General features: G+C 38.0%; 1 protein-coding gene across 2 annotated transcripts; it reads right to left on the bottom strand.

The window, feature by feature from the left end:
* Nucleotides 1-3,707: 3,707 nt before the first annotated feature.
* Nucleotides 3,708-7,802, bottom strand: FABP7 (fatty acid binding protein 7). 2 transcript variants are annotated; one of them, XM_072966309.1, is made up of 4 exons: nt 7,453-7,802; nt 6,724-6,896; nt 5,975-6,127; nt 3,708-4,083 (listed from the first exon to the last, which is right to left on the bottom strand). In XM_072966309.1, exons 1-4 carry the CDS (start codon nt 7,523-7,525, stop codon nt 4,033-4,035), a joined length of 450 nt encoding a protein of 149 aa, XP_072822410.1. In that variant the 5' UTR covers nt 7,526-7,802; the 3' UTR covers nt 3,708-4,032. The 2 variants fall into 2 exon arrangements, with proteins under 2 accessions (XP_072822410.1, XP_006200173.1); XM_006200111.4 differs by having other exon boundaries at nt 5,975-6,076; nt 7,453-7,645.
* Nucleotides 7,803-25,608: the final 17,806 nt, after the last annotated feature.

Here is a 25,608-nt window from a genome sequence, read left to right as displayed (position 1 = left end):
ATTCCTTTGAAGAAGAAAAACCCCTCCAGAATTACTAACCTCGTGAAAGATGTTATAAGGTGTATTTGTTTCCCAACAGAGGAAACTTTATTTTGTATTCTGTATAATTTAAAATGTCTCATGAAAAGGGCTTTGAAATGGGAATCAGGGCGCCTCCATTTTCTGTTTCATGTCCTGCCAGCGCTGTTCAAGTCCTGCCTCAACTTTAGGATGATTCAACAGCCTTTGGAGAACCAAAGTCCTTTCCAATTGTAGGAAGATATGGCCCTTGGAGTTTCTCAGTTCACAGCCTCAAGAGTGTGGAGGGAAACAGAACAGGAAAAAACATGGAAAAATGGATGTGAGAAAACAACTTTAAGAACAGCAAAATAACTTGTGTGTTTCTTGGACAAACATTTTGAAAGACAGAAAAAGGATTTTTTTTAATTGTAAAAATAGCAATTTGCACTCTTCTTCTTCCTCCAATTTCCAATACACTTTTCTGGAAGTAAATTAGTTGTGAAATAATTTTTCAGTAAGTAAGCATAAAAGGTGGCATACACATTTTGAAATCTAAGACATGCTTGCAGTTGTCAAAAGGCAATATATGAACTAATAAGTTGGAACAAAATCCTCCCTTCTACTCCCTCTGCATTCTTTTGTTTTCCTTTAGACCTCTCTCTAAGAAGCACAAAGCTATGGTTCCTTAACATCTCTGAGTGTACACCTCATGCCTGGGCATGTATTTGTAGGTCCCCATGTTCCCGGTGTAGGTAGAATTTGTTGTGAGGGTGTGTATCTGGCTGGGGGCAGCACCTGTGACAAGGTGGAAACTGCTTCTTACTCATTGTCAGGGATCCATGATTGAATTTCACGTGACAGCCTTTAGCATAGATATTATCCATGAGATCTTAGAATTTCAGAGATGTCTTTCAGGGCCTGTTGGTCAAATTGCCTTTGAGCTTGATAATTTTTTCCTTTTTAACTGTGTTAAAAAACAAAAAGGGCGAGGGAGGAGGGTATAGCTCAGGTGGCGTGCTTGCTTAGCATGCAGGAGATACAGGAGATCCTGGGTTCAGTCCCCAGTATCTCCACTAAAAAATGGATAAACCTAATTACTTCCCTCCAAACAAACAAAACCAAAAAAACCTCCCAAGGGAAAAAAAAAACCCAAAAAGAGCAAACCAGAAAAGTTAGTACATTGCCAGTTTACTGTATGAGATAGAATGCAGCTTGAAGGGCAGTGATTTGCAACTACCTTGTAAGCATTTAGGAAACAAAAATATCTGTTAGTTTTCTTCCCAGAAAAATGCTTTGGTCCACCACTGCAACTCTTGATCCTTTAACCTAGTGTAACTTTGCTTCCCATTTAGGCCATCCCAAAACCTTCCCATTTTTCACTCTGTGAGACAGTTATTACGCAAATTAATGCCAAGATGTAATCTGACCTAATTACAATGAGCTGAAGCTGAATCTCTATCCTTGCCCTTGTATCTTTGAGAATAGAAAGGCCAGAAGCCATGCTTCTACTAGGGCATAGGCTGAAATCACCAAGAGAAAGCAGTCTTCCTCCCGAAGCAGAGAGGAAGGCTTTTACAGCAATTGGAGCGAACACCCTCTCCATGTTTTGTTTCATGCTTTTAAAGACAAAGGGAAACTCTTTTTAAGTCATGGTAACCTGAGCCAGACAATCTTATCTTGACGTTCAGTAATAATTGTATTTTCATATGTTAAGTCCTATAACTGAAACAGAGCAGGACCCTGTATGATCCTCCCTGGTACAAATCCTTCCCCTGTCCCCCATTTCTTGTTTGTAGGAAATAGGGTTCATGCAGCCTCCTTGACCCTCCCTGAGTTCCAAAGGGCAGATTGAAACAGTTGTTAATCAGAGAAGGGAGGGAATGCAGAATAAGGAAGGAACAGTCAAGAAACAGTAGTACAACCTTGGGGCAGAGTTCTGGTTCCTCCTCAAGGAATATATATAAAAATACCTTTGAGTTCTTCTGCAGAAATTAGGGCCCCCACCCAGGTGGAGGACGGTAACTTCACGCTGAGCAAAAGATTCCTGGAGCACCACCCTGTTACCTTCCAACCAACCAATTAGAAGAAAGTCAAACACCCTGAAGTTCTCACTCCAAGTTTTGCCTATAAAAACTTTTCCGAAACCATCTGGGAGTTGGCATTTTTTTCCAGCGTGAGCCACTCTTCTTCCTTGCTTGGCCCTGCAATAAACCTTTCTCTGCTCCAAGCTCCAGTGTTTGGGTTTGTTTGGCTTCACTGTGCATCGGGCTTCATGGAACTTTTGTTTGGTAACATAGCTACACTTGAGATATTTCTACTCTTTATTCTAGTAAAGTAAGACAATAGTCAGGTAATAGTATCATTGTGGTGAATTGTGAAAGTTAAATGGAAGTTTTCTCATACATGTATCTGTAAGCTAATTGGACCTTGAATTAACTTATAGAAACTTACTGAAAATACTGGGTTGATTAAAAATGAATATTGCGTATTTGTTCTGAAAAATATTTACTCTTTCCCCATCTCACCCCCCACCCCCAACCCCTCACAGAGGGTTGGCAGAGGAAAGTTTCCCTAAGGAATGATTCAGGGAAAATAAAATCTTGTATTTTTGTGTCAGAAGAATATTTATCTGAAATATGATTTTTTTTCAGGGGAAATAAAGGGGAAAATTGCAAGGTTTGCAGCTTTCAGTATTACTTACTAGTCAAGAGAACTTGGCCATGTGAGTCTAATTTTCAATTTCCTAGTCGGTAAAGTAAAAATAATAATTTCTGCTTTCTGTGCTTCACATTGTGGGTTTGAGAAAAATGTATAAAAAGTGTGTTGTAAACAATGGAATGCAAAATAACATTTTGTTTGTACTTCACAAACGCAAACCTTAGCCACTTACAAACAGATATTTACTTTCCTTACTTTCCTTTGATCACCTGGATTCCAACAACTGCCCCCGACCCCAACCTGACCCCCCCCAACACACACAAACACATACAAAGTAATTCAAATGCCTTTAGGCACACTCTGCACACTCGATTTTAGCCTTTTTTAATGACTTAGTTCTCCTCCATGTACTTGTCTGGAGACACATCTTTATAGTTCAGATTAAAATTCACTCCCTTTTCCTATCTACCTTTCAGCAAGAAATTTGAATTACATGACATTTTGATTACATGAGATTTTGATTATATTTACCTTTTAATAAGATATTTTCGTGTGTATCAGTTTGTTTCTTCAGACTACATGTTTCTTTTCTTTTAATAGATTTTTTTTTTTAATTTGGGGGGTTTTTTTGAGGGGAAAGGGAAGGTAATTAGGCTTTTATTTATTTATTTATTTTTTAATTACAATGTTAGAGATTGAACCCAGGACCTTGTGCATGCTAAGCACACACTTTGCCATTGAGCTAAACCCTCCCCACAAGCTACTTGTTTCTAATAGTGAGAGGTCCTCTGTGCAGCCCAGTTCACCATAACAAAGCTCTTTTGGATCCAGCCAAATGAATTTCATCATCACAAACTCTGTATGGAAGTATCAGGCAGAACTGTGGCATTTCCACATTTCCCTATGCTTCTGCTTATTTTTAAAATTATTATTATAAACAAAGTGCTAACTTTTCCCAGCCTAACTTTCTGCCATTAAAAAAGGCTAATTTATCTAAAACTCTCTAAGATGCAATCCCAGCCAGATTAGTGATATTAAAAACAACAAAATTTTTCATGGGTATACATTTTTATTCCAATTTGATTTGCTTTCCAATGGAAATTATAGAATGTAGTCACTTCTTTATTTTTTTAAACAAGTAACTTAGAACTTTAATGTGAAATTATAAAATGTGATAAATGTGCAGATCAAAATTGGTTTTGATGGCTTGCAGTAACAGGTTTTAAAACAAGTTTTTAAATCATCATTGTCCACCTCCATGCCAAGGATAACCTTCTAATCAGAGATCAGCCGGGCTGGAATAGCAGTGTGGTACTGAGACTTGAGTGAACAGAAACATTATAGAACTTCTCCAGTCCCAGATCAGGAAGCTTTCTATGCCTTCTCATAGTGGCGAACAGCAACCACATCGCCAAAAGTAAGAGTCTGAAAGATTCAAAAGATAACCAAATCTTTTTACACAGGCACATTGGTAGCTGAAAAATTAGAAGATTATCATACATATGATTTAAGTATTATGCAAAAGAATAATGGAATTTACAAATATTAAATGCTGCATAAGCTCTTCATTTTTTAAAAAGAAAAGAAACTCTTACATTTATTGAGTGATTAACATGTATACATAGTTCATATCTCTAAAAGGAAATAAATAAAAAACCAAGAGTAAGTATCTAGATTCAGGTTGAAAGAATTCTTTTTGCTTTATATTATCAGGGTTATTGGGGCAAATTAGCTATCTGCTTTAAGATATGAAATTTTATAGTAGATTTTCATAACAGCTTTCAATTCGTGACCTCGATACAGTTTGAAGATTTTTCAGAAAATTCAGATCATTTGTGCAAATAGTGTTTGGAATGACTTGTTCCAAAATCAGCAGGAAAAGGTAAATGAACAAATGTTCTCATTGCTTTGACTGTCTTGCTTTTTAGCCCATGTGAACCTTGGTGGTTACATGGGTATAATGTGCAACAGGGGTTCTTATGTCAAATCCAACTGGAAGAATTGCTATAAAACCTCTTTACAAAATTTAGGAGTTTTTTAGTGTTCATCATTTTCATGCAGTCATGTGATTTTCAAGATTGTGCCCTTGTCACCCATTACTTTCATTTCCTTTTTTGAACTCAGTCTTGCCTAATCACAGTCATTCATGCCAAAGCTGAGCTATCCAATTTTCTGTGTTCAGGGAAAAAAATGAAGATAAAAGCATAAAGAAGAATTTTAGATTGAATCCTTTATAAATGATTTTTTTTATAATCACTGCTGGAAAATGTGGGCAAATATTGGTTAACATGAAAGGAAACTGTCTCTCTGCTGCCCACCCCAACTTCCATCCAAGAAAAGAAACATGACTATGTACGTCCTCTAATTCAACCCAACAGCTCTGACTGCTGTGGTCAAGGGAAGAAGTAAACAAATGTCAATTATCTTCAGTAACAAAAACAAAAAACTCTTTCTGCTGTTATCTTAGAAGGAATATATGAAGCACCCCCCCCCCAAAAAAAACTACTTGAATTGACTACTTCAGCATTATCAAAATTGGCATTGCATTACGCAGTTCACAAAAAAGTGTCTGGAGTGCTAGATTAAGACATAACATTTTTTCCAGTTTTCCAGATGCTGCTCCATCATCAGTGAAATGATTTCTAAATTACTTTCTATGTTGTAGTTTTTACATGACCATCCAGTACTGAACAGACATGTTCTATAGGCATTTATGCATGAAAAAGAAAGACTAGAATAGAAGAAAGTCATATCAAAATGGTTGTCACAGAGGGGAAATTGGAAACGATTTTTCTATTTTTTGTTACACTTTTCTGTTATATTCTAAATTATCTGCACTGAACTTGTATGAACTTTATAAACTAAAATATAAAATGTTTAAAAATCTCTTATTTATTACAGGAGCTATAAAGTAATTTTTCTGAGATTCAGCAAATCCATGATATAGTAATGTCATCTTTATATATTTTCAGGATGATTGGTTTTATATTTAGATTTCATCTGAGGATTGACATCTACAGTAATCCAACAGAAATTGTTCTTTTGACACAATTCTAGCTAAATAAGTGGCAACTTTTTAAAACTACACTTAAGTAGAATTTTTTTCTCTTTTTCTATCATTAAAGAAGCGAGTGGAGGAAACAATTAGTGAAGATATTTTTATTTCTTCTGTTTTAAACGTGATTCAAGAAACTGCTGGTGACTTGGTGTTATTAAAGAAGGAAGGATGGAAGAAAAGGAGCGAGGGAGGGACAGGGAAGAAGATGAGAAATGGGGGAAGGCAAGGAGGAAGAAAGGTAGGATTGCTCTTACTCACCATGACCATTTTGCCATCCTTAATCTCTCTCACAAAATTTGTTTCTTTGCCATCCCATTTCTGCACATGAACAAGTCTGTCTCCATCCAGACTAACAACAGACTGGGACCAACAACAAAATGCAGAATATAGCAATAGGAACAGATCAGATTTCTGTTATGGAAATCAAATTAATTGATTTTGATAGGAGTAATATAATTAAATAAATAGTGATCAACAAATTATCAACATTAGTACCATTTCCTCTGTTGCTTCCAGAGTCATTATTATGAAAACTGTAGTAATTCACAATTTAACTGAAATGTATACGTCTAGATGCAAAAATGTATGTATCAGAAATAAAAAAAAAATCCTGAACTAACACTTTCTGACTAATTGCTCTACTCCTTTAAACAGAGACTTAGAATGAGGCAAGCTGCTGATTTAGTCAATCTGAGGCAAAAGAGAGATTAAACAAAATGCAATCTGCCTTTCACCCGAAACTATTAAATCCTTTCTGAAATACAAGTTGATATAAAATGAGAAAAACATGGTAAACAAATAGATTCAAGATTTGACCTATAGCAAGTGTCCACTGTTCATAGTACAAACTATGCACACTAGAATGCAAAACTAACCCTGGGTCCTTCTCTCTGAAGTGAAATACAGAGAACATTTTCCACTTCCCATCATCTAGGAAAAAAGAAACATTGGGAATCTCTTTTTTATTCCCTCCTTCCCATCCCCATCCTATAAGAGTGGCTCCTTACCTTACAGTTCCTGTCATCTGCAGTGGTTTCATCAAACTCTTCTCCCAGATGGAAACTAATCTCTGTGTTCTTGAATGTGCTTTGGGTCCTGATCACCACTTTGTCACCCTCCTGACTGATGATCACTGTTGGTTTAGTCACATTTCCCACCTGCCTAGTGGCAAAACCCACACCTAAAATAACAAAAGGAAGCAATACAGTCAGCTGCAACTTCCCAAATAGCTCGCAAAGCAGGAGTCTACTTTCCTATCTATTTGCTTGTTAGTTTATGGAGGTACTGAGGATTGAACCTAGGACCCAATGCATGTTAAGCACACTGAGCTATACCCCCAGCCCCTCCTTTCCCATTCTGGAATCCATGTCCTTAAGTGTAAGTTTCATTAGAGTATGTTTAGCCCATTAATCATGCAAGACAACTACTGAGCTATAATAATAAGTGGATGCTTATTTGGGTACATAAATAAGTAGATGCTGGAGAAAAATCAGAAAAGGCTTAGAAGGTTCCCATCCTTCACAAAATATCAAATGCTCCATTATTTGGCCCTAGGCAAGAAAGCAGGAAAATTCCACATTCAAAAATCCATTCCGTGGCAAATGCACAGCCTAGCAGCCGATTATGACAATGTGATCTGTCTTTGTCTCTTGCTAATCTGATGGGTGAGAAGAGGAATCTGCAAGTATTTGAAGGTGCAGGTTAGGAAGAGAACAGCACATCTTATTTTTACCTACCTAGAGCCTTCATGTACTCATCAAAGTTCTGACTGTCTGTCAGCTTCCAGGTAGCACAGAAAGCCTCCACCATCCTTGCCCCTTTCCCGTTAGCTTCGGAAACAGGTAAGAGAGGCAGAGGCAAGGATCTTGCCAGTGCAATTCGGATTATCCCTTTGCACCTCACAGCAGCTCCGGCCTTCTTATTTAGAAAAGAGGCGGGCAGAAAGCCAGGGATTTGAATTGCAAACACACCCCTCCAGTGCCCCTCTTTCCTGGAGGCTGCTGCAGGGGCAGGGGATGGGAAGGGGGGCTCGAGCGAAGTTCCAATCCTCTTTGTGATTGGCTCAGGCCACTGGGTTAGCGGAGTAGGTCGAGTTCCTCCCAATCCTCACGCTGCAGCCCTTCTGCCTGAGAAATCTCTGCGAAGACTCAATGCGGCTGGAGTCAGGGAGCAGAAAATGAGAAGGGTCTTTCAGGTTCAGCTTGAAAATTTGGCAAAAGCCATTTCAGGCTGTGAGGAAAGAAAAAAATGCACAATAGGACATTCAGATTGATTTCCGTTCATGACAAAGCTGGTTACAAATGAGGACCCCTCTTAAAGAAAACCACTGAAACGCCAGAATTTTCAGACCAAGGAGGCTGAATAGTGTCTTTTATTTTCTCTCATATTTATAGAGAGAGCAAAACACGAGTTGGAGTATGCCAAACTAGGGAAAGAGGAGGGGCAGGAGGTGTAAATGCCCTCCCCAGAATGTGCGGCTAGAAGCCTACTCCGACTGAGTACTAATGGTCTCTTCCCAACACAAACTGAGTGAATTTAAAGATCCCATTGTCCTTTCTAAGAAAATGAGAACCAGACTGAGATGGGAAATGGACCTAAGGAGGAGTATGGTCAGGATTCACTAATGAGCTACAAAAATAAAGCAAAGCATGCTCTTTTCCCCTGCTTCAACAGATTATAGACTCCATGTGGAAAAGCTGGACAGAAGGTCGTTTGCTAAGATTTTAAATGACCTGCACTACAGAATCTTTTGATTTCCTGAGGTCACATCGACATAAATGCAGTCTGTACACTAGTTGGGAGTAAGCAATGAGGGGAGGGCAAGAACTGGAGAAGCAGTGAGAATCAGACCTTTGGCTTCAGTTTGTCTCTGTTTAGGGCATCTCAAGAATGGCAGGATTCCTCCAGGGCTCTAAATGAAGTATTTAAAGGAGAACTCGAACTCCCCTTTGCCTGGAGGTCCTCCTGCTTTACTAGTGTAGACTACCGATGGAAAGCTGGTCTCCACCTCCCTGCTTTATAGGGACAGATCAGGGGGCTCTGATTTGGCAACCTGTGGTCTTCTCTCCCTTCCCCCACTTTAAACCTCAGCCCACTGCTTTTTGGCTTCTGTCCACAGCAAATACAAGAGACAAGGCTCAGAAAGCATCTGGCTCCAACTCTCAGCTCTATGATTCTACTTTGGTGTCTCAAAGGTACCTCAAAGTGCTCGTTGAACATAAACCCAGTCTTTCCCCACACCTGGTCTTCCTCCAGTTTTCACCACGGCTGTGAGTGGCATCATCAGCCCCCTAACTGGATGAGCCAGAAAACGTGGAATCATTTCTAACCCTTTGCCCTCTAAATCAAAGTCAGTGTCAGGGCCTTCCTATTCATTTGCTTCCTGAATAGTGTTCTAATTTGTAATTCTCCCCATTCCCCACAATCACCGTAATTCAAGCAACTACTGCCACTAGTCTTATGACAGTAGCCCCTTAACCGTTCTCCCTGCAGTCACGTCTGAGGTCCTGCTCAGTTTCACTGTTTGTTTCACTACATTGAAGCCTGGGTGACCTTTTAAAATACAAATCTGCATCTTCCTAGTGACTAATGGCACCGAGCACTGTTTCATGTGCTTCTCTGCTGTTAATATATCTTCTTTGGTGAAGTAACCTTTGTCCATTTTTAATTAGATTGTGTCTTTACTGAATTATGGGTCCATTATATATTCTAGATAAAACTCATCCGTTGAGTGTGTTCTTCAAAATTTTTTTCTGTGCAGTTATAGATACAGAGAACAAACAGGTGGTGGCCAGAGGTGTGGGGTGGGGGAAGAAACAGATGAGGGAGATTAAGAGCTACTAACTTCAGCTGCAAAATAAATGTCACAAGTATGAAATATATAATGTGGGAAATATAGTCAATAACTGGTAATATCTTTGTATGGTGACATACGGTAACTAGACTGATCATTGTGATTGTTTTGAAATGTATAGAAATATCAAATCACTATGCTGTGTAACAGGAACTAACATAGTGTTGTAGGTCAGTTATACTTCAAAAACAAACAAACTCATAAGAGATCAGATTTGTTGTTATGGGAAGTGGGTGGTGAGGGGGGAAGGGAATTGGATGAAGGCAGTCAAAAGATACCAACTTCCAGCTATAAGATGAATAAGTACTAGAGATGTAATGTACACTATGATAGATATAATGGCACTGCTGTATTTTATATATATAAGTTATTAAGAGAATAAATCCTAGAGTTTTCATCACAAGGAAAACATTTTTTTGTATTTCTTTAATTTTGTATCTATACAAGATGATGGATGTTCACTAAACTTATTGTGATAATCACTTCATCTTGGACATTAAGTCAAATCATTATGCTGTACACCTTAAACTTTTACAGTGCTGTATGTCAATTATAACTCAATAAAACTGCAAAAAAACTGTATTTTTTTGTTTTCTTTTTAAAATTTATTCATTTATTTATTTTTATTGAAGTATTGTTGGTTTACAATGCTGTGTTAATTTCTGGTGTACAGCATAGTGATTCAGATATATATATATATATATATATATATATATATATATATATTCTTTTCATATTCTTTTTCATTATAGGCTATTACAAGATATCGAATATAGTTCCCTGTGCTATACAGTAGGTCCTTGTTATTTATCTGTTTTATGTATAGTAGTTAGTATCTATAAATCCTAAACTCCCACTTTATCTTTCTACTCACCCCCATCTCTTCCCCCTTGGTAACTATAAGTTTGTTTTCTATGTCTGAGTCTCTTTCTGTTTTGTAAATAACTTAATTTGTGGGGGTTTTTTTTAGATTACACACATAAGTGATATCATATGGTATTTTTCTTTCTCTTTCTGGCTTACTTCACTTTCTGGCTTACTTATAACTATCTCCAGGTCCATCCATGTTGCTGCAAATGACACTTTCTAATTCTTTTTTATGGCTGAGTAGTATTTCATTGTATAAATATACCACAGCTTCTTTATCCAGTCATCTGTCAATGGACATTTAGGCTGCTTCCATGTCTTGGCTATTGAAAATAATGCTGCTATGAACATTGGGGGTGCATGTGCCTTTTTCTTTTCATTTTCTTGATTGTGAGCATGGTTTCACTGGTGTGTCAAAATTAATCAGGTGTACATATTAAATGTGTGCAATTGATTTTATGTCAATTATGCCACAGTAAAACTAGTTTTAAAAATCTAAATCTTATCTTGTTCCTCTCCTGCTTAAACTCCAAATGGCTTTTTTCTGCTCTCAGGTTGAAGACCAAAATTCCAAACGTTGCCTATACCAGGCCTGCCTCTAACATTTGAAGGACTTGGAGTAAGAATCTAAACAGAGGCTCACATGCCACATGTCTAAACAACAAAAGTTATGTATCAAGCGATGCCCACAGCCTGGCCCAGAGTCCCAGCCAGGACCCAAAGCCTACCACCCTTTCCTGACAGGCCACCCCTGGCTGCTGGCAAGCCTGAGCATTGGCACGGATCTGGTGCGGCAGGCACGTGGCAGCTGGTCTGGAGCCCAGGGTTTCCGGTCAGTGACTAGAATCTCGTCAAACTGCGACGAAGACTAACTTGGACTTGCTGTTGTGCTGACATGAGCCCAAAGATGACAGAGGCTACAGAGTAAAGTCTGAAATGAAACAAACGCAGAGGAAGCAAAACTTACAGTCATATGCATCTGACATCATTCAAATCTTTGGACCAAGTCCCTAAATCTAGCCCCATCCATGAACTTTCCATACTTTCTCTTTTCTGCTAAATCTCGGCAACTAATTAATCCATTTACACAAACCATCATCCATGGCAGCAGTTCTCAGACCAATTTATTTTGTTACATCAAAATATTCTTATATGTTCCATTTAATAAAACATATTTACACCAGTAGAATGTTTAATTATTATTCTAAAATATAACAAATCTTTTCTTTTTTACAGTCCAAGAATATAAGATTGTTAAGAGCAGGGCCCATGTATTAGACATCATCTTAGTGCCTTATTGATGGTGATGCTGAGAAATTCGTCCATCCTCATTTATGTCTTCCACACTTTGGATAAGGAAAAGATACGATGCTATACTTATTCTAACTCAAAGCATGTATTTCTGTAATTCTGATTTTTTACACCTTATATAAATCATAAAAGCTTGGCAATTTAGAGATAATTTGGGGGAAGCTGTATATTAATTTACTAATAAGCAGAAAAGAATATTGTTATATAGATGTTTATAGTAGACATTTTAGGAAAAACCACTTGACCATTTTGTAATTCTCTAAACTGCCAAATTTAGTCTTACTATTTTTACCTGTTTAGAATATGATAGATTTATACCTAAGGATGGTTGCTTTCAAATAATAGGTTATTTGCTCTGCTTATTGAGGACTTTAATGCAAGAGAAAGTGAAAGAATGGAGAAAAGACAGTGTTGTGCTAAGGAGGATTCAATGGATAGATATTTTTTCAATTTTCCTAAACCTAGGAGCAATTTATGATCTTGCTATGGCTTTTATAATATAAATGCATCCACAAGCTTAAAAGAGGAAAGAGGGTGACAGATCGACCCCTCTCTCAGGTCTGTTACATCTCTATACTAACTACTGGCAATAAAGACTCTAAAGAATCCATGGCAAAAATTATTTTTAATAACGAAATAAAAGAAACAAAGAAAGATAAGTTGCTTTGGGAGATCTTGGCAAAATCTCCACATGGGGTTCAACGTATGGCAATTTTTCCTTCCTAGGAAAACAGAAAGTTTTAATACAATTTTAATACTGTTTTTCAGCCAAGTAAGCCAATCAAGGTTGTGACACTATTTCCTGTAAAACATCCAAAAATCTGCACCGAAAGTGATTAAATAACATTCAAAGTACTCGCCTGAGGTTCTTTTTGTTCTTTTTGTGTTATGACACAAAATAAAATAGTATTGGAGTATCTTGATAGTTGGAAATGAAATATGATTACACCATGAAGCACCATTGACCCACAACCTCTCCATGATGGGTAATATCTTCAAACAACACCCTTTGCAGAAACAGTGGTCCAGAAATTCCCAAGGGGCTCAGCAGCCTGTCATGTACACGCCTGCATCACACTCTCTACTCCCCAACAATCAATCAACTAAACCAGCTCTAGGCTTCAGAGTGATAAGGATTCCAACCTTCAGACAGGAGTCAATGCAATATGGTAAAGGGAATCTGATGGAGGAGGTGTGTGGGTAAAAAAAAAACCCTGTGAATTATCTGTCCCTTAGTGTTGTGTTTTTTTTACATTATTGCACTTTATAAAATGTGGACTCAACTAGAAAGGAGATGCACTTCCAGATGTGACACAATCTTGAAAATAAGTGTATTCTTTTACCGGAGAATGAAAAGCTAATAAAGACTATCTGTTGAGACATGGACTATCTTTCCAATGTCTTTCTCATTCTTTTTAGTCTTCTGCAGTTTTCTTCTCCTTTTACCTCCCATTACCTAAGTATTCCACTCTTCATATTTTCTTAGGTATAAAATGTAGAGAAAGGCTTTTATATGCTTCTAGATCTGACAAAGTGACTTAGGAGAGAACTTTGTTCCAGGTTTGTTACAACAGAGGTATGGGACCTTCTCTCCTCAGAACCATTTATATGTCACAACTCTGCCAAGAGCTCCTCTCCAGCCCCCTAGTTAACTCCCACTTGTCTTTTAGAGGTTAGCTCAAATATTACTTACTCAAGGAAGACTGGATCAAAACCCTACTTATATCACCCCATGGTTTTATTGATGTCTTCTAAAACATATCTTCATTTTAATTAAACACTTTTATAATCAATAGTTTAACACCATAATTCCCATCAGAACATGAGTTCTTTGAAGCAGCTATTTCTCTTCAAGGCAATCCTTACCCAAATTCCAAGGGCATATTTCACAGAACTAGAACAAATAATTCTAAACTTTATAGGGAAACAAAAAAGACCCCAAATAACTCAAACAATCCTTGAGAATCTTGAATCTGTTGATTGCCTTGGGTAGAATGGTCATTTTAACAATATTAATTCTTCCAATCAGTGAGTTTGCTATATTTTTCTTTTTTTAAATGTTGCCTTGAATTTCTTTCATCGATATCTTATCGTTTTTAGAGTATAAGTCTTTTACCTCTTTGATTAGATTTATTTCTATGTAATTTATTCTTTTTGATGCAATTGTAAATGCAATTATCTTCTTAATTTCTCTTTCTGATAGTTCATTGTTAGTGTACAGAAATGCAACAGAATGGATTAATTTTGTATCCTTCAACTTTACTGAATTAATTTATTAGTTCTAATAGTTTTGGTAGCATTTTTTAGATTTTCTATGCATAGTATCATGTCATCTGTAAAGAGTAACAGCTTTACTTCTTCCCTTTATTTGTATTTAATTTTTTTTCTTGTTTGATTTCCGTGTCTAGGACTTCCAATACTGTAAGAGTAGGAAATTAACTAACAAAATAGCTTCCCTGTTGCTAAAGCTGTTTACTGATTCATTCTGACCTAAAATTCTTGCAACCTATTTTTCTCGGACAAACTCCCATCTCTGTTTCACTTGCTCAGCTGCTTTTGTGCTAAACAGCTCCCAACCTTTCCATCATACTCTCCACTCCCTATACATTCTTTACCTGGAATAGCTTATCCTTTAACCCAGAAGCTGTGTTCCAGGAAGGTAGTCATAGGCTGATAGTCTCATAAGAATGAACAGACCCTCCAGAATTTATCCCTGACTCCAGGTGGATTCATCAAGATTACGAAGAATACAGCAGGGGCACTGGTGCTCTCCAGCCTGCCCCAGAGCCTACTAGGGGCAAAGTCAAAGTTTAACATTGTAAAACTGTGTCCAAAATGACATTGTAAACCAAAGTGCAAGAGGATAATATATTTTGCACAGTTTAACCAATGTGTTTTTCACCCTGGAAATGCTCTTTTTTTAATCCCATTACTCTTTCAAACCAGACTTCAAGGCACCTATTGTCACCACTGAAGAACAGGGATGGAGAAAGGCCAAAAAAAGTTTTGGAAGCTAACACTTCAGAGTTGAAAAAGTCTAACCTTTTGAATTACTTGAAGTTCTCAGGGACAATTAAGAAAAAGGGTGTAATTTTAGCAGAGAAGTCTTTGAGAAGGTGGAAGGATCTGAGAACTGCAGTGTAGGGAAGGAGCTGCCTTTGGAGCTGGGATATTTCTTCCATTGAAACAGGGAGGATGGTAGAGCGCACAGGCACTGAAGCAGGAAAATGAGTGGATTTGATGAGAGAAGATGAGGAAACACTTCCCTGATTTTCTTCTATGAAATGCGCTACATTCATCAGCTGAAAACAAACCTTAAATGAATTGAGATTATCTAGAATCGACAGAGATTAGGCAGGAACCACTTTGTGGAACTCCTATTTGAAACCACATTTGAATTTAGAAAAAATAAATTAACATTTCTTACACAACTGCGTCTTGTGAGCTAAAGTGCAGAAGCCTGTCTGTATATAATGCATGCGCTACAGAACCAGATCATCTCAAGGTGATAGGTGGGAGAGAACTGGCGTGTGGGGATGGGGCAGCCTCCAAAGTCAATGCCAATTTCAGATAAACTGCTGGACAAGAATGAGACTGAGCGTGAGCAAATTACCAAATGCTTTGCACTTTCTAGGTGGATGCATGGGAACTTCTATAAGGAAAGACACCAGAGACAACAGAGCCTTATAAATGGCCAGACATTCAGTTTCCTGAATCCCTGGGGAACACATAGAAAGGAGTGAACGTTTTATTTAGAGCCCATTTTTTTAGGTTCTGAACTTCTTTTCAAAGCTGTCTACAAAAAGCACAGCAAGACAGAGAGCTCCAGTTACCTGGCAGAGCTGTCATCGTGCAGTGGCCTGGGGCACGTGCCAGGAGACAGATCGTGCTTTGGGAGAAGAGTTTGGACTCCGTGGTAAAGCCAGAGAGAACCACTTAGCCCCTGAGAGAGAACTGTTTCAGACAGCTGCTAAGTATTAAGTCTGGAGTAAGCATTTTTCTCTTTCTTTGCCTTTATGAAAACAGCTTTTTGTTCTTAGCTGAGACTCTTACCAAAAAACTACAGCTGAAACAACAGAAGCCATGCAGGTTTGGGGGTACTCAACAAATCAGAGGAGGGCCACCGGGCCTCTGCAGCCTAAGCTCTGCCTGCATTTTCTTGAACAGGATAAGTGATGGCAAGTGACTAGGCAACCACCATGTGGAGGAGGTAGATACGGCTAGAATTTGGGGTTGTCTGCAAACTCCAACTGTCATAAAACTTGTTTGTTGGAGGGAGAGAGAATATTCCGATTTATATCTATTGTCCTGGCAAATTATTAGCAGTGTCCCCTTGCACTTCCCAAAGGTGTCAGAAGCTTAGACAAAGGATACAAAGCTGCCCCCCATCAGTAAAGCCAACTGTTCTCCTCTTATGTAAGAACGTTCACCAGAGCTTAACCTTGAAGGGCAGCTTCAACATGCGTCATGGCCAATGTCCCCAGAGAAGGGCAAGAAAGGATGGGAGAGGTTTAGCATTTGAAAGGGGAAAACCCCATTAAAATGACTGGCAATATTGGTCAAGGGAGTTGCATATGGAACCCATTGTTTAGGCTCAGTCCCAGAGGGAGATGAGGCAACATCACCCGGAGAAGCACAGGCTGTGTTGTGTGATGAGGAAGTGGTTACTCTTGTGAATTAGATTCTGTGTAGAAAGCTGGTTCTCACCCTGTCGTAGACTGCAGACAGGGACAACCACACCTCCAGGAGAAGTCATTTTTCTTTCCCAGAACCCAAAGACTTACTAGAACAAAATCATATTTTGAAATACAAATCATTCTTACTTTTCTCTCCCTGGCCTTCCTAGCAATCAAATTAGTGAATTTCTTTGCTGGTCAGCCAAGCCACCATGGCAGGGGGAAGCTGTGCCCACAGAGAAAAGCCGGGAGAGGAGCATGGGGTGGACAGCTGGGGAGGGGCAGCGGATTTTCAGTTAGAGAAGTCAAAGCATTTGGGTTTGGGGACCCAGCGACATCAACAATGGATTTGGAGGAAAGCCTGATGAAATAAAAGCCAGTCCCCCAGCTCAGATCCCGGAAGTTCCATAGGAAGTAAAGATTACCTGGGCTGGGGCAGGAGGATGGGAGAAGAGAAAGGAGGACAGGGGTACAGACACCAGAGTGCATGGAAGCTAGTGAGTCTCTGCTAAGGCCAGCATTCTCCACTGGCTCCCTTTCCCTGGGCTGAGTTCTGAGGTGGAACACAGAACAGAAGTGCTGTGCAATAGGATTGGTAGGATCTGAGAGACAAAGAGTTTGTGCCTCTGTTCTCACATGGAGTGAGACGAGTTAGCAAGCTTTCTTGCATTCCCTTCTTACCCGGCAGCACAGCTGAGCATCAGAATAAAGGTGGCCCTTCCATTATCTAGCACATGTCTGACACAGAATTTTCCTGAGCTAAATGTGCAGAAAAGAGGTGTGAAAATAGCTAAGTGTGAAGTGAAACCAGAAAGGCCTGTAGACAGGATGTGGTAATAACCTGACTAGAAATTTTAAAGGAATGTAACTTCTCAGCAAGGATGTGAGCAAGTATGCACAGATGATGAAAATCAAGAACAAGATGCCCCCACCTACCCTGCTTCCCTCTGACGCATCATCACTTGGGACCAACAGCAAGGACGAGGGCAGAGGTACTAATGATAGCAGTAAACATATAGGGTTTCTACAGCCCGGGCACTGCTCTGTGTAGTTTACGCATATTGACACCTGTAATGCTCACAACCCTATAATGTAGGTACTACTATAAAACCCATTTTACAAATGGGGAAAGAAGCACACGGAAGTTAAGAATAAAAATGCTGAATTGATTCAGATTAAGTAGAACTGACCGACATCAGTTTCATGATACCTTCTAGACAAGAGTGATCAAAGAAAAAACTGAAGTATGCGTGTATACTCATATACACACATGTGTATAAATTTATTACAGCTGAAATTTCACACAAAGATTTAAACTCACTAAAAAGATGCCTAATATGAATTTTCAACTATGAGATATTGTGTATAACAGATAATTGAGAATCAAAGTAACAACATATTTGGCACAAAAACACAGAAAAATTCAGAGTAACTCAAGCAATTCAGAAGAACAGGAAAAATCCCACAGCCTAAACCTAGTCTTTCAACTTTTCCTTGTTATCTCATTTTCAGCTGCCTCCTGACTTCATCTTTCTCTCTTCACAGGCCTTCCCCCAAAGTAAATCATTTGAATGCTGCTTTTATCAGCTCCTTAAATTCTTTCATGACATTCAGGTTTAGACCAAGTTTCTTGTCTTCTCTGTCCATCTTGCCTTTACCACGACTGGATCCCAGAGTAAGAGAAAAAATGGAGGCCCATGTGCTATTAAATATATGTTCTATCTGCCAACCTTGACAAATATGCCTTCATAATTCAAAGTCATATGTAACAGTATGAGAGCATACTGATCTCATAAGGATGAAAATTAGCAAAATATTGAAGACAGAAGAATTTAGTTATTATTGTACATCTCAGCTTGCATTGTGAACCATCAATGGATAGACAACTAATAATGAAAAACATAATTTATAAATTATATAATTATTCAAAAAATTTCCTGTGCTCATTTAAGCAAAAATAATTATATTGTAATAATCAAGATTTTTCACTTATTTTGTTCTATTGGCAACAGTTATTCTAGAGGATTAAAAGGCAATATGTAATTATATTCAACATGTAAAAAGCTTGAACATGGTTTTGTTAAAATAAATTAAAATTAATGCAAAAGATAAAATTAAAAGTATTTTCCATGTTTTCAAATCACTTTTCTTCTGAAATATCCATTATTTATTAAAATTATAAAGCAAATACACATTTAAAGTTAATGAATGTTAAACTTATTAAAATTATTGAATATTAAGGTTTATTTAATTTTTAAAATTCATTTAATTCTTATTATATATGTTAATAAATTTAAAACTACCTAGAATTCTAGTATTCAGTTTTCATCTAGTCGAACTGGTATCACAATTTACATCCAAAAGTAATATAAATTACTTAACACTCTAAAATGTTCCTCTGCCACCATGTGCAACTATTGTGAGTGCTCTTAAAATTTATGGTTAATACTGGAAACACAAATTACAACATGAAAAGAAGCAAGAACCAGAATGTCTGGTATTATGGAAAATTATATTTTATAATGTAAGAATCTACTGCATTCTTACTGCTTGTGAGAAAGAATATGACAAGTTAATTTTGTCTTTTATCTTAAGCTAAATGATTCTCCTGCTCAGATCTTCCCTGCACTCAAAGTATGGTTTGACAGGAACAAGAAAACAGCCCACAAGCATTCATGGCAGTTAAGCACAATTTAATTTCAAGATCATGGGCTATAGGAAAGGATATATACGGAGGTTGTCTGGTGTTAGTCATGGGATCTAATATCCAAGGCTACAAGTCATTGCTACTCCATCTGGGAAAACCAGATCCTAGAGACAGAGATATAATTCTTTTCCCTAACATGGAAATGTTCACATATACACAGATGTAGGGAGAATATTAACCATTGTTTAGCTTCCACTGGTATCACCATGGTTGTATGTTCTTTAATAAATACGTGCAGTAAAAAATAAAATATTTTTAAAATTTAGGAAAATAAAGTGTTTGCCTCTTTTTGTTAGTCTGCTGCTTTAGTTAGTGTTAAGTATCAAATTCTTCTCCTCCAATTGAATTCAGCTGGGCTCAGATGGGCCCACCCTCTGTTCCTTGCCACTGTGAGGAGAACAAGTGTCAATTGTGGCCAATCCAAGCACCGTCTTTCTAGGGCTAAAAGGTTCAGAACTGCAGTATGTCTCAAGTCAGATTGACAAAAATATTCCGGAAATTATTTGCTGGAACTGTTGGGGAGCAATAGTCTCTTTCCTCTGTGGGATGCTTAAGCTGGAAGTCAAGAGTCTGGGGTCACTGGTGGCCAGCTTGTCAGTCACTTGTCTGGTCCTGTGTAAAAAAATCAAAGCCAGGCAGAGACAAGCAGAACTGAGTGAGGGATTCAGGGCCCTGTTGACTAGCTTCAGCTCCTGGCCACAGCCACAAACAAACCAGACACGCATACAGAGGGCTGACGTATGCAGTCAGAGCCCAACAGCATTATTGAAGGCCCTGGACCCTCTTTTCAGAGGTTGGCTACACTTCTTGACTTATAATTACATGAATCAATAAATTACTTTTGCTTAAATTCAGGTTAAGTGCCTACATCTTGCAATCAAAGACCATCAATGAACACTTTAAATTAATCTGATAACATGATTAAGATGATTAAGTATGGATTCATATAACAGATAGGTCTAGATATCACCGAGACGAGGCAAGCAGTGGGTGGAAGAAGATGGAGCAGGAGCGTGTGCTCTGTTCTCAGTGGTGATATGAGTGGTACAAACTGTATCGTCATAAAAAGTGTGCATTGCGGACATCTCCCAGCTAGTTAGTAGTAGTGAGTGAACTGTGAACCAAAGGTTAATTGGTTTTGCGCCCTCAACAAACACTTGAGAATTGCATTTGAGGTCTGAAAATATTGAACACACATGGTGTGAATGACATTGCATGACACGGGGAAGAAAGTCACCATTTCAAACCCCCATCTCTGCTGCAAGCGCCTTCTTAATGGTTCATACCTACCAGAGAACTCAAAATCCTGAACTTGGGGGACACGTTGCAGTATTCCAATTATTTTATTCTGAGAGAAAGGTATTTCTAAAAATTACAGTAAGAAAATTGAGACAGTAATCTTTATGAAAAATAAAAGAAAAATGGAATACTTGGGAAAATCCATTTTAATTTACCAGTCTCTGTGAACATTAGCACATATATAAGAAATAGTAAAATACAGTTAAAAGAGAGCTTTTTCTCTTTTTTTTGAAAATATACCTGACAACAAATTTAGAATAACAAATCATTAAGTTTAAAAGCCTGATAACCATGGGGACGGTGTAGCTCAAGTGGTAGAGTGCATGCTTAGCATGCAGGAGGTCCTGGGTTCAATCCCTGGTACCTCCTCTTAAAATAAGTAAATAAATAAATAGACCTAATTACCCCCTCCAATAAACAAACAAACAAACAAATAAATAAGTAAAGTCCTGATAATCAGTTGCCTAAGAGATCATGTAATCTCAGCAATAAAGTTAAATTAGTCCATTACTGAAGAGCCACTGAAAAATACGAGTTGATTATGTTAAAGTGCTTTGTGACAGTATGTTAAAAATCAAGATTTAAATCTTTTCACTGCTTTAAAGGAATTAAGAACTACTGTAAGAAAAAGATGTTACATATAAGAGCATTATTATGATAGCCAGCTTTTCAAAAGTATGCTGTCCTTCTTACCAAATGTTAAAAATTTATGATCAAGCTTAGGCTTGGTAAAACTTACTGGATACCTTTTATTCTGAATATCTTCTCAAAAAATTCTGTAAGATACTATGAAATATATAGCCATAGAAAATATATTTTTAAAATTTATTATTACATGGTAGTTTTGTTTTATTGTGCTTAACTGATCAAATAGACGTGTGTGTGTATATATTCTCATAGAATGAGATATTGAGTCAAAACAGCCTAGAGTTAACAGACTTTGCTAAAAGAACAATCTAGAAACACTTACTTCATTGTGGTTCCCAAAATGGGATTGCTAGATCCATTTTCCAGTGTTACTAAACAACTACTTGAAGCATGTTAAGGACTACTTACTATGTCATCGGTACATTATGCAATTGCTTATTATAATATCTGTGGCATACACCTCCATCAGCATGAGAGAAACAAGTTATTAAGATTAAACTTATTATATACTGGGCTCTGCGGCAGGCACATTAACAGTAATATTATTCAAACCTTCATTAAGCTCCTTATGAGGTAGGCGCTATTGTTATTTTCATTTTATTTGGGAACATGGACGCTTGCCCGAGGCTTCCACCCCTGAAGCCATAACAGCGATTACCGCTGGGTTTGTCTGTTTCAGAGTTCATGCTCTTAACCACCACGCAATAGTGCTTTGCTAACTGAATAGTCAAAAAAAATTTGTATTTTATTCACATGTTCTTATTTTTACAGATGTTTACTTTTCCTCCTTTGTGAACTATCTTCTGGTATCGTCCCTCACTTATTTATTCATTTGAGTACTGTGTTCCTTGTTGTTTCATTTGTGTTCTTTTATATTGTCTAAGTAATTGTAAATATTTTCCAATTTTTATCTTTGTTTCATATGTTGAGTTCTTTCTTAAATAATAAAACCTACAGAACTTTTTTAGAATAGACATTTTGGAAGAGCGTCTAGGCCAATTCCCTCATGTAACATTGGAGGAGAATCAAGGTCACATGCTTAGCCACTTGCTAATCTCTGAGTATAACCTGAGAGGCAACAGGTGAGAAATTTACTACGCTAACGTGCTAATACCAAATTTGATCAGAACTTCCCAAACTGTTCTATTACATTCGTTATTGAACTAGATTTCTTTTTAACTCTTACTTACAATTAAAATGTGTAGCTATCTTGCTCAATAAAATATAAAAAGGCCTAAAAAAGTATACATATGTACATAAGCTATGTTTAAGTGATATAAAATATGCTGAGGTTTGGTATATATAGATATATATATGTCTCTATTTCCCTCCTTATTTTCCGCTTTCTACTTAGATCTGGGAAAATAAATAAATACAACTAAGCAAAAAGCCACCATGATTTTCTTGGCTTTCTCTCCCCAATTCTTACTTTGGAAAAAATCTTGACCTTGATTTCATATAGGTGGCCAAAGTTTGAGTATTATATTTGCTTTGCTTCTAGTCCTGCTGTGAACTTCTTCGATTTACTTTTTTTTGCTTTAGATGAAAGTAAGGAGGAATAAATAATAGACAAAATGAATTCCAAGGAGGAAATCAAAACATTTGCCAAAGGCAATAGATAACTTTTTGTTTTATGCTAAGCTTTTCCAAGTTGTTGTCTATAAGCATAAATATTTATGGTTTAGGATTCATTCTATCCCAGAGGATAGAATATGATTTTGGAAGTTTCCCTTATAGATAACTTGTGTTCATGTGAAGGAAAAATTGGGTGACACAACCAAGGTTTGTTTCCAAACAGCAAAAATTCTCACACTCTTTCCTCCTATTTTTGTTTAGTAAAAAAAGATGGTGTGAGTCATCACGAAAAACAATTCCTCTTATTCCTGTTCCCCCTGCCCCCTCCCACGCTACTCCAAACACACACACACACACACACACACACACACACACGCACGCACACCAGAGAATTCAACCCAAGAAATATAAGGCGACAACTTTGTAGAGATTGCTTTATATATAAAACAATGTAATATTAATATTTTCTGGAAAATAGAATAAACTATAGGAAAGACAGATTCAAATAGGAGCAGCAAAACACTTTTTAGTGCCATTTGTTCTCTATAGCTGTGTTTATAGGAGCTGCATGTTAATGGAAGATAAAACTGCTTCGTAAAGTGAAAAAAAATCTTTTTGTCCCTACACAACTTGATCTCCAGCTTGCTAAGCTCTTTACATGGAAGATTGTTTTTCAACAGCATACTTGGCAAACTGTGAAGATGACCTCACATGGTCGAATGGGCTTTGAACTGCTTCTTAATTGACTTTTTCCACGGTTTGTTACTTGACGTTATACATACTAATGTGGCTTCTGAAAAACCTCATCCTGCCTGTGTTGCAATCTTACTGTTCCTCTCCGATTACCTTCCAGAATTGTTGAAATCAACCCTCTGTCAGGAGAAAAGCATAAAGTGGAAAATACGGACGTTCATAACGAATATGTCTGAAACATGTTTGTTTCCCAGTTGTTACTGGAAGAACCAGCAGACTCTAAATTCGGTGTGTCCTTCAACAATCATTCAGTAGAGAGAGAACCATTCCTACTTAAGTTTCCTAGGCAACCATTTGATGAACAATCTACAGTTATATCTTTTTTTCTCTCTTAATTTTCTCTTTTTCTAGAACTGGCTAATTTGCTCTCCTCATTTTCCAATATCCATTCCTCCTCAAGTTTCTCTTTATTCACCATCTTTAGTATTTCTTGCCTTTCTTTCTTACTGTCTTTTCTTCCATTAATTAGCTAATTTTCTTTCCCTTAGGAAAGAGATCAAAACACATACTTGCCTTTAAAGTTGGCCTGTTAACTACCATCTGGTTTGTTTGGAAATTTGGTTTGTTTGTGCTACCAGAGCATTGTTGTGTCACCAGCTTATTAAAATGCAGAAGACAGTGACAGAGACAAACAGTGGTTCCGACTCTAATTTCCACATCCGCCTGCTTTCTGTTAAGACTGACAGTAGTTGAAATGAAATTTCTTAACACCAGAAACAAAGAGAAAGGGTAAAGAAATATTAATCTGAAGAGAGGTTGCTTTTGCCAGAGGATTACTAGCTAGAGTAAATTAAATATGCAAGAAATACATCAAGTGTTCTGGGAGGGGATGTGTGAAGCCATCAGACACTGCAGCCGCCCACAACGGTGCCCCCAGGGAACTCAGGATGGGAAAAAAACGGGATCCTGGCCCCTGCTAGCTAAGGAGCATATCAAAGGAGTGGTTTCACTGAGCCCAGACTCTTGCATCTTCCTAGACATAGAAAAGCACTTAATTCCTTAACTTGAAATATCTGGTTTTCTTCAATTAACAGTAATCTTTTGATGTTCTGACCACCAGGTCTTTGTTGCAAAAACCCCTCCATATCCTGGCCCCGCCTTTACCTCTTTGGAGCAGTCTCTGAGAGTGATCTAAGTGGCAACCTCCCGGGCTTGAAGTCTTCAGAAAATCTGCCCAGTAAGACGTAATTCTCAACTTTCAGGTTGTGCATTTTTTCCAGTCAACACTTCAGTGAAAGCTGCACTCAGTGCAGAAGAAATTAGTTTCTTGTTCTCTATATTTAGTGTTACATACATATTTTTAAGCCCCAGGAGTGGCAAGAGGCACCAAAAGCAGCAACTCGCCCCCATGCTTAAAACAAAGCTGCCAAAGAGAAGCAGTGATGTGGGCAGTGGGGGTGCGGGGGCAGCCTTGATGGGGCAGCATGGATGGAAGTAAGAGAACCTCAAGGAAAAGGAGAATGGGGGAAGGGGCTCAGAGCTGAACTCTCCACCTGCCGGGTATCCTAGCTGACTTTGTTGTAAAGACTTGTCTTTAAGCACACACTCAACTTCAATCATTATTTCAACCTTTTAACTTATTTGTGCCTCAGTTTCCTCACATGTAAATTAGGGACAATAATACCTACATCATGGGGTTGTGACAATTAAGAGTTCATATGGTTAAGGTACTAAACAGCAACGGTGTGCGGCACACAGTAATCAGCGGGTGGGTGTTTGCTCTTATCTGGGAAGATGATATAGGCTCTGGTTAGAGCACAGATTCTAGATTCAACCTGCTGAGACAGGAAGGGGGCAGAGCACAGCCATTCAAGGAATGCTACAGCAATTAACATCAAAATGGTGAAAGATTCACTCCCCAGAAGGCCTTGGCGCTCAAAATGATGAGAGATTTAATTTCTAGCAGATTTTGAGCTTCATTATACTCTCATTGTAATATATTAACATGGTAAATAACATGTCCACAGGCACCATGGCAGTCCCATGGCTAGCCACAAAAGGTCAGAGTGGGAAATGGCCAACTTCCTGGGAATCCCAGCCCCTTCCCCAGGCTGCTTAGACTGGTTCTTCCACTTATCAGCATATGAAGCCACCAAGCCCATAAAAACCAGCAACACAGTGCTTCGAGGCTGGCCGCCCCTCCTTCTCCCTCTTCAGAGACCGCCCACATTCCGTCTATGGAATGTGTACATACTTTTAATCT

This window comes from Vicugna pacos, chromosome 8, assembly GCF_048564905.1.
Source record: "Vicugna pacos chromosome 8, VicPac4, whole genome shotgun sequence".
Classification (NCBI taxonomy): domain Eukaryota; kingdom Metazoa; phylum Chordata; class Mammalia; order Artiodactyla; family Camelidae; genus Vicugna; species Vicugna pacos.
The sequence above is the reverse complement of the archived record's forward strand: the minus strand, read 5'-3'. Positions and strand labels throughout refer to the sequence as shown.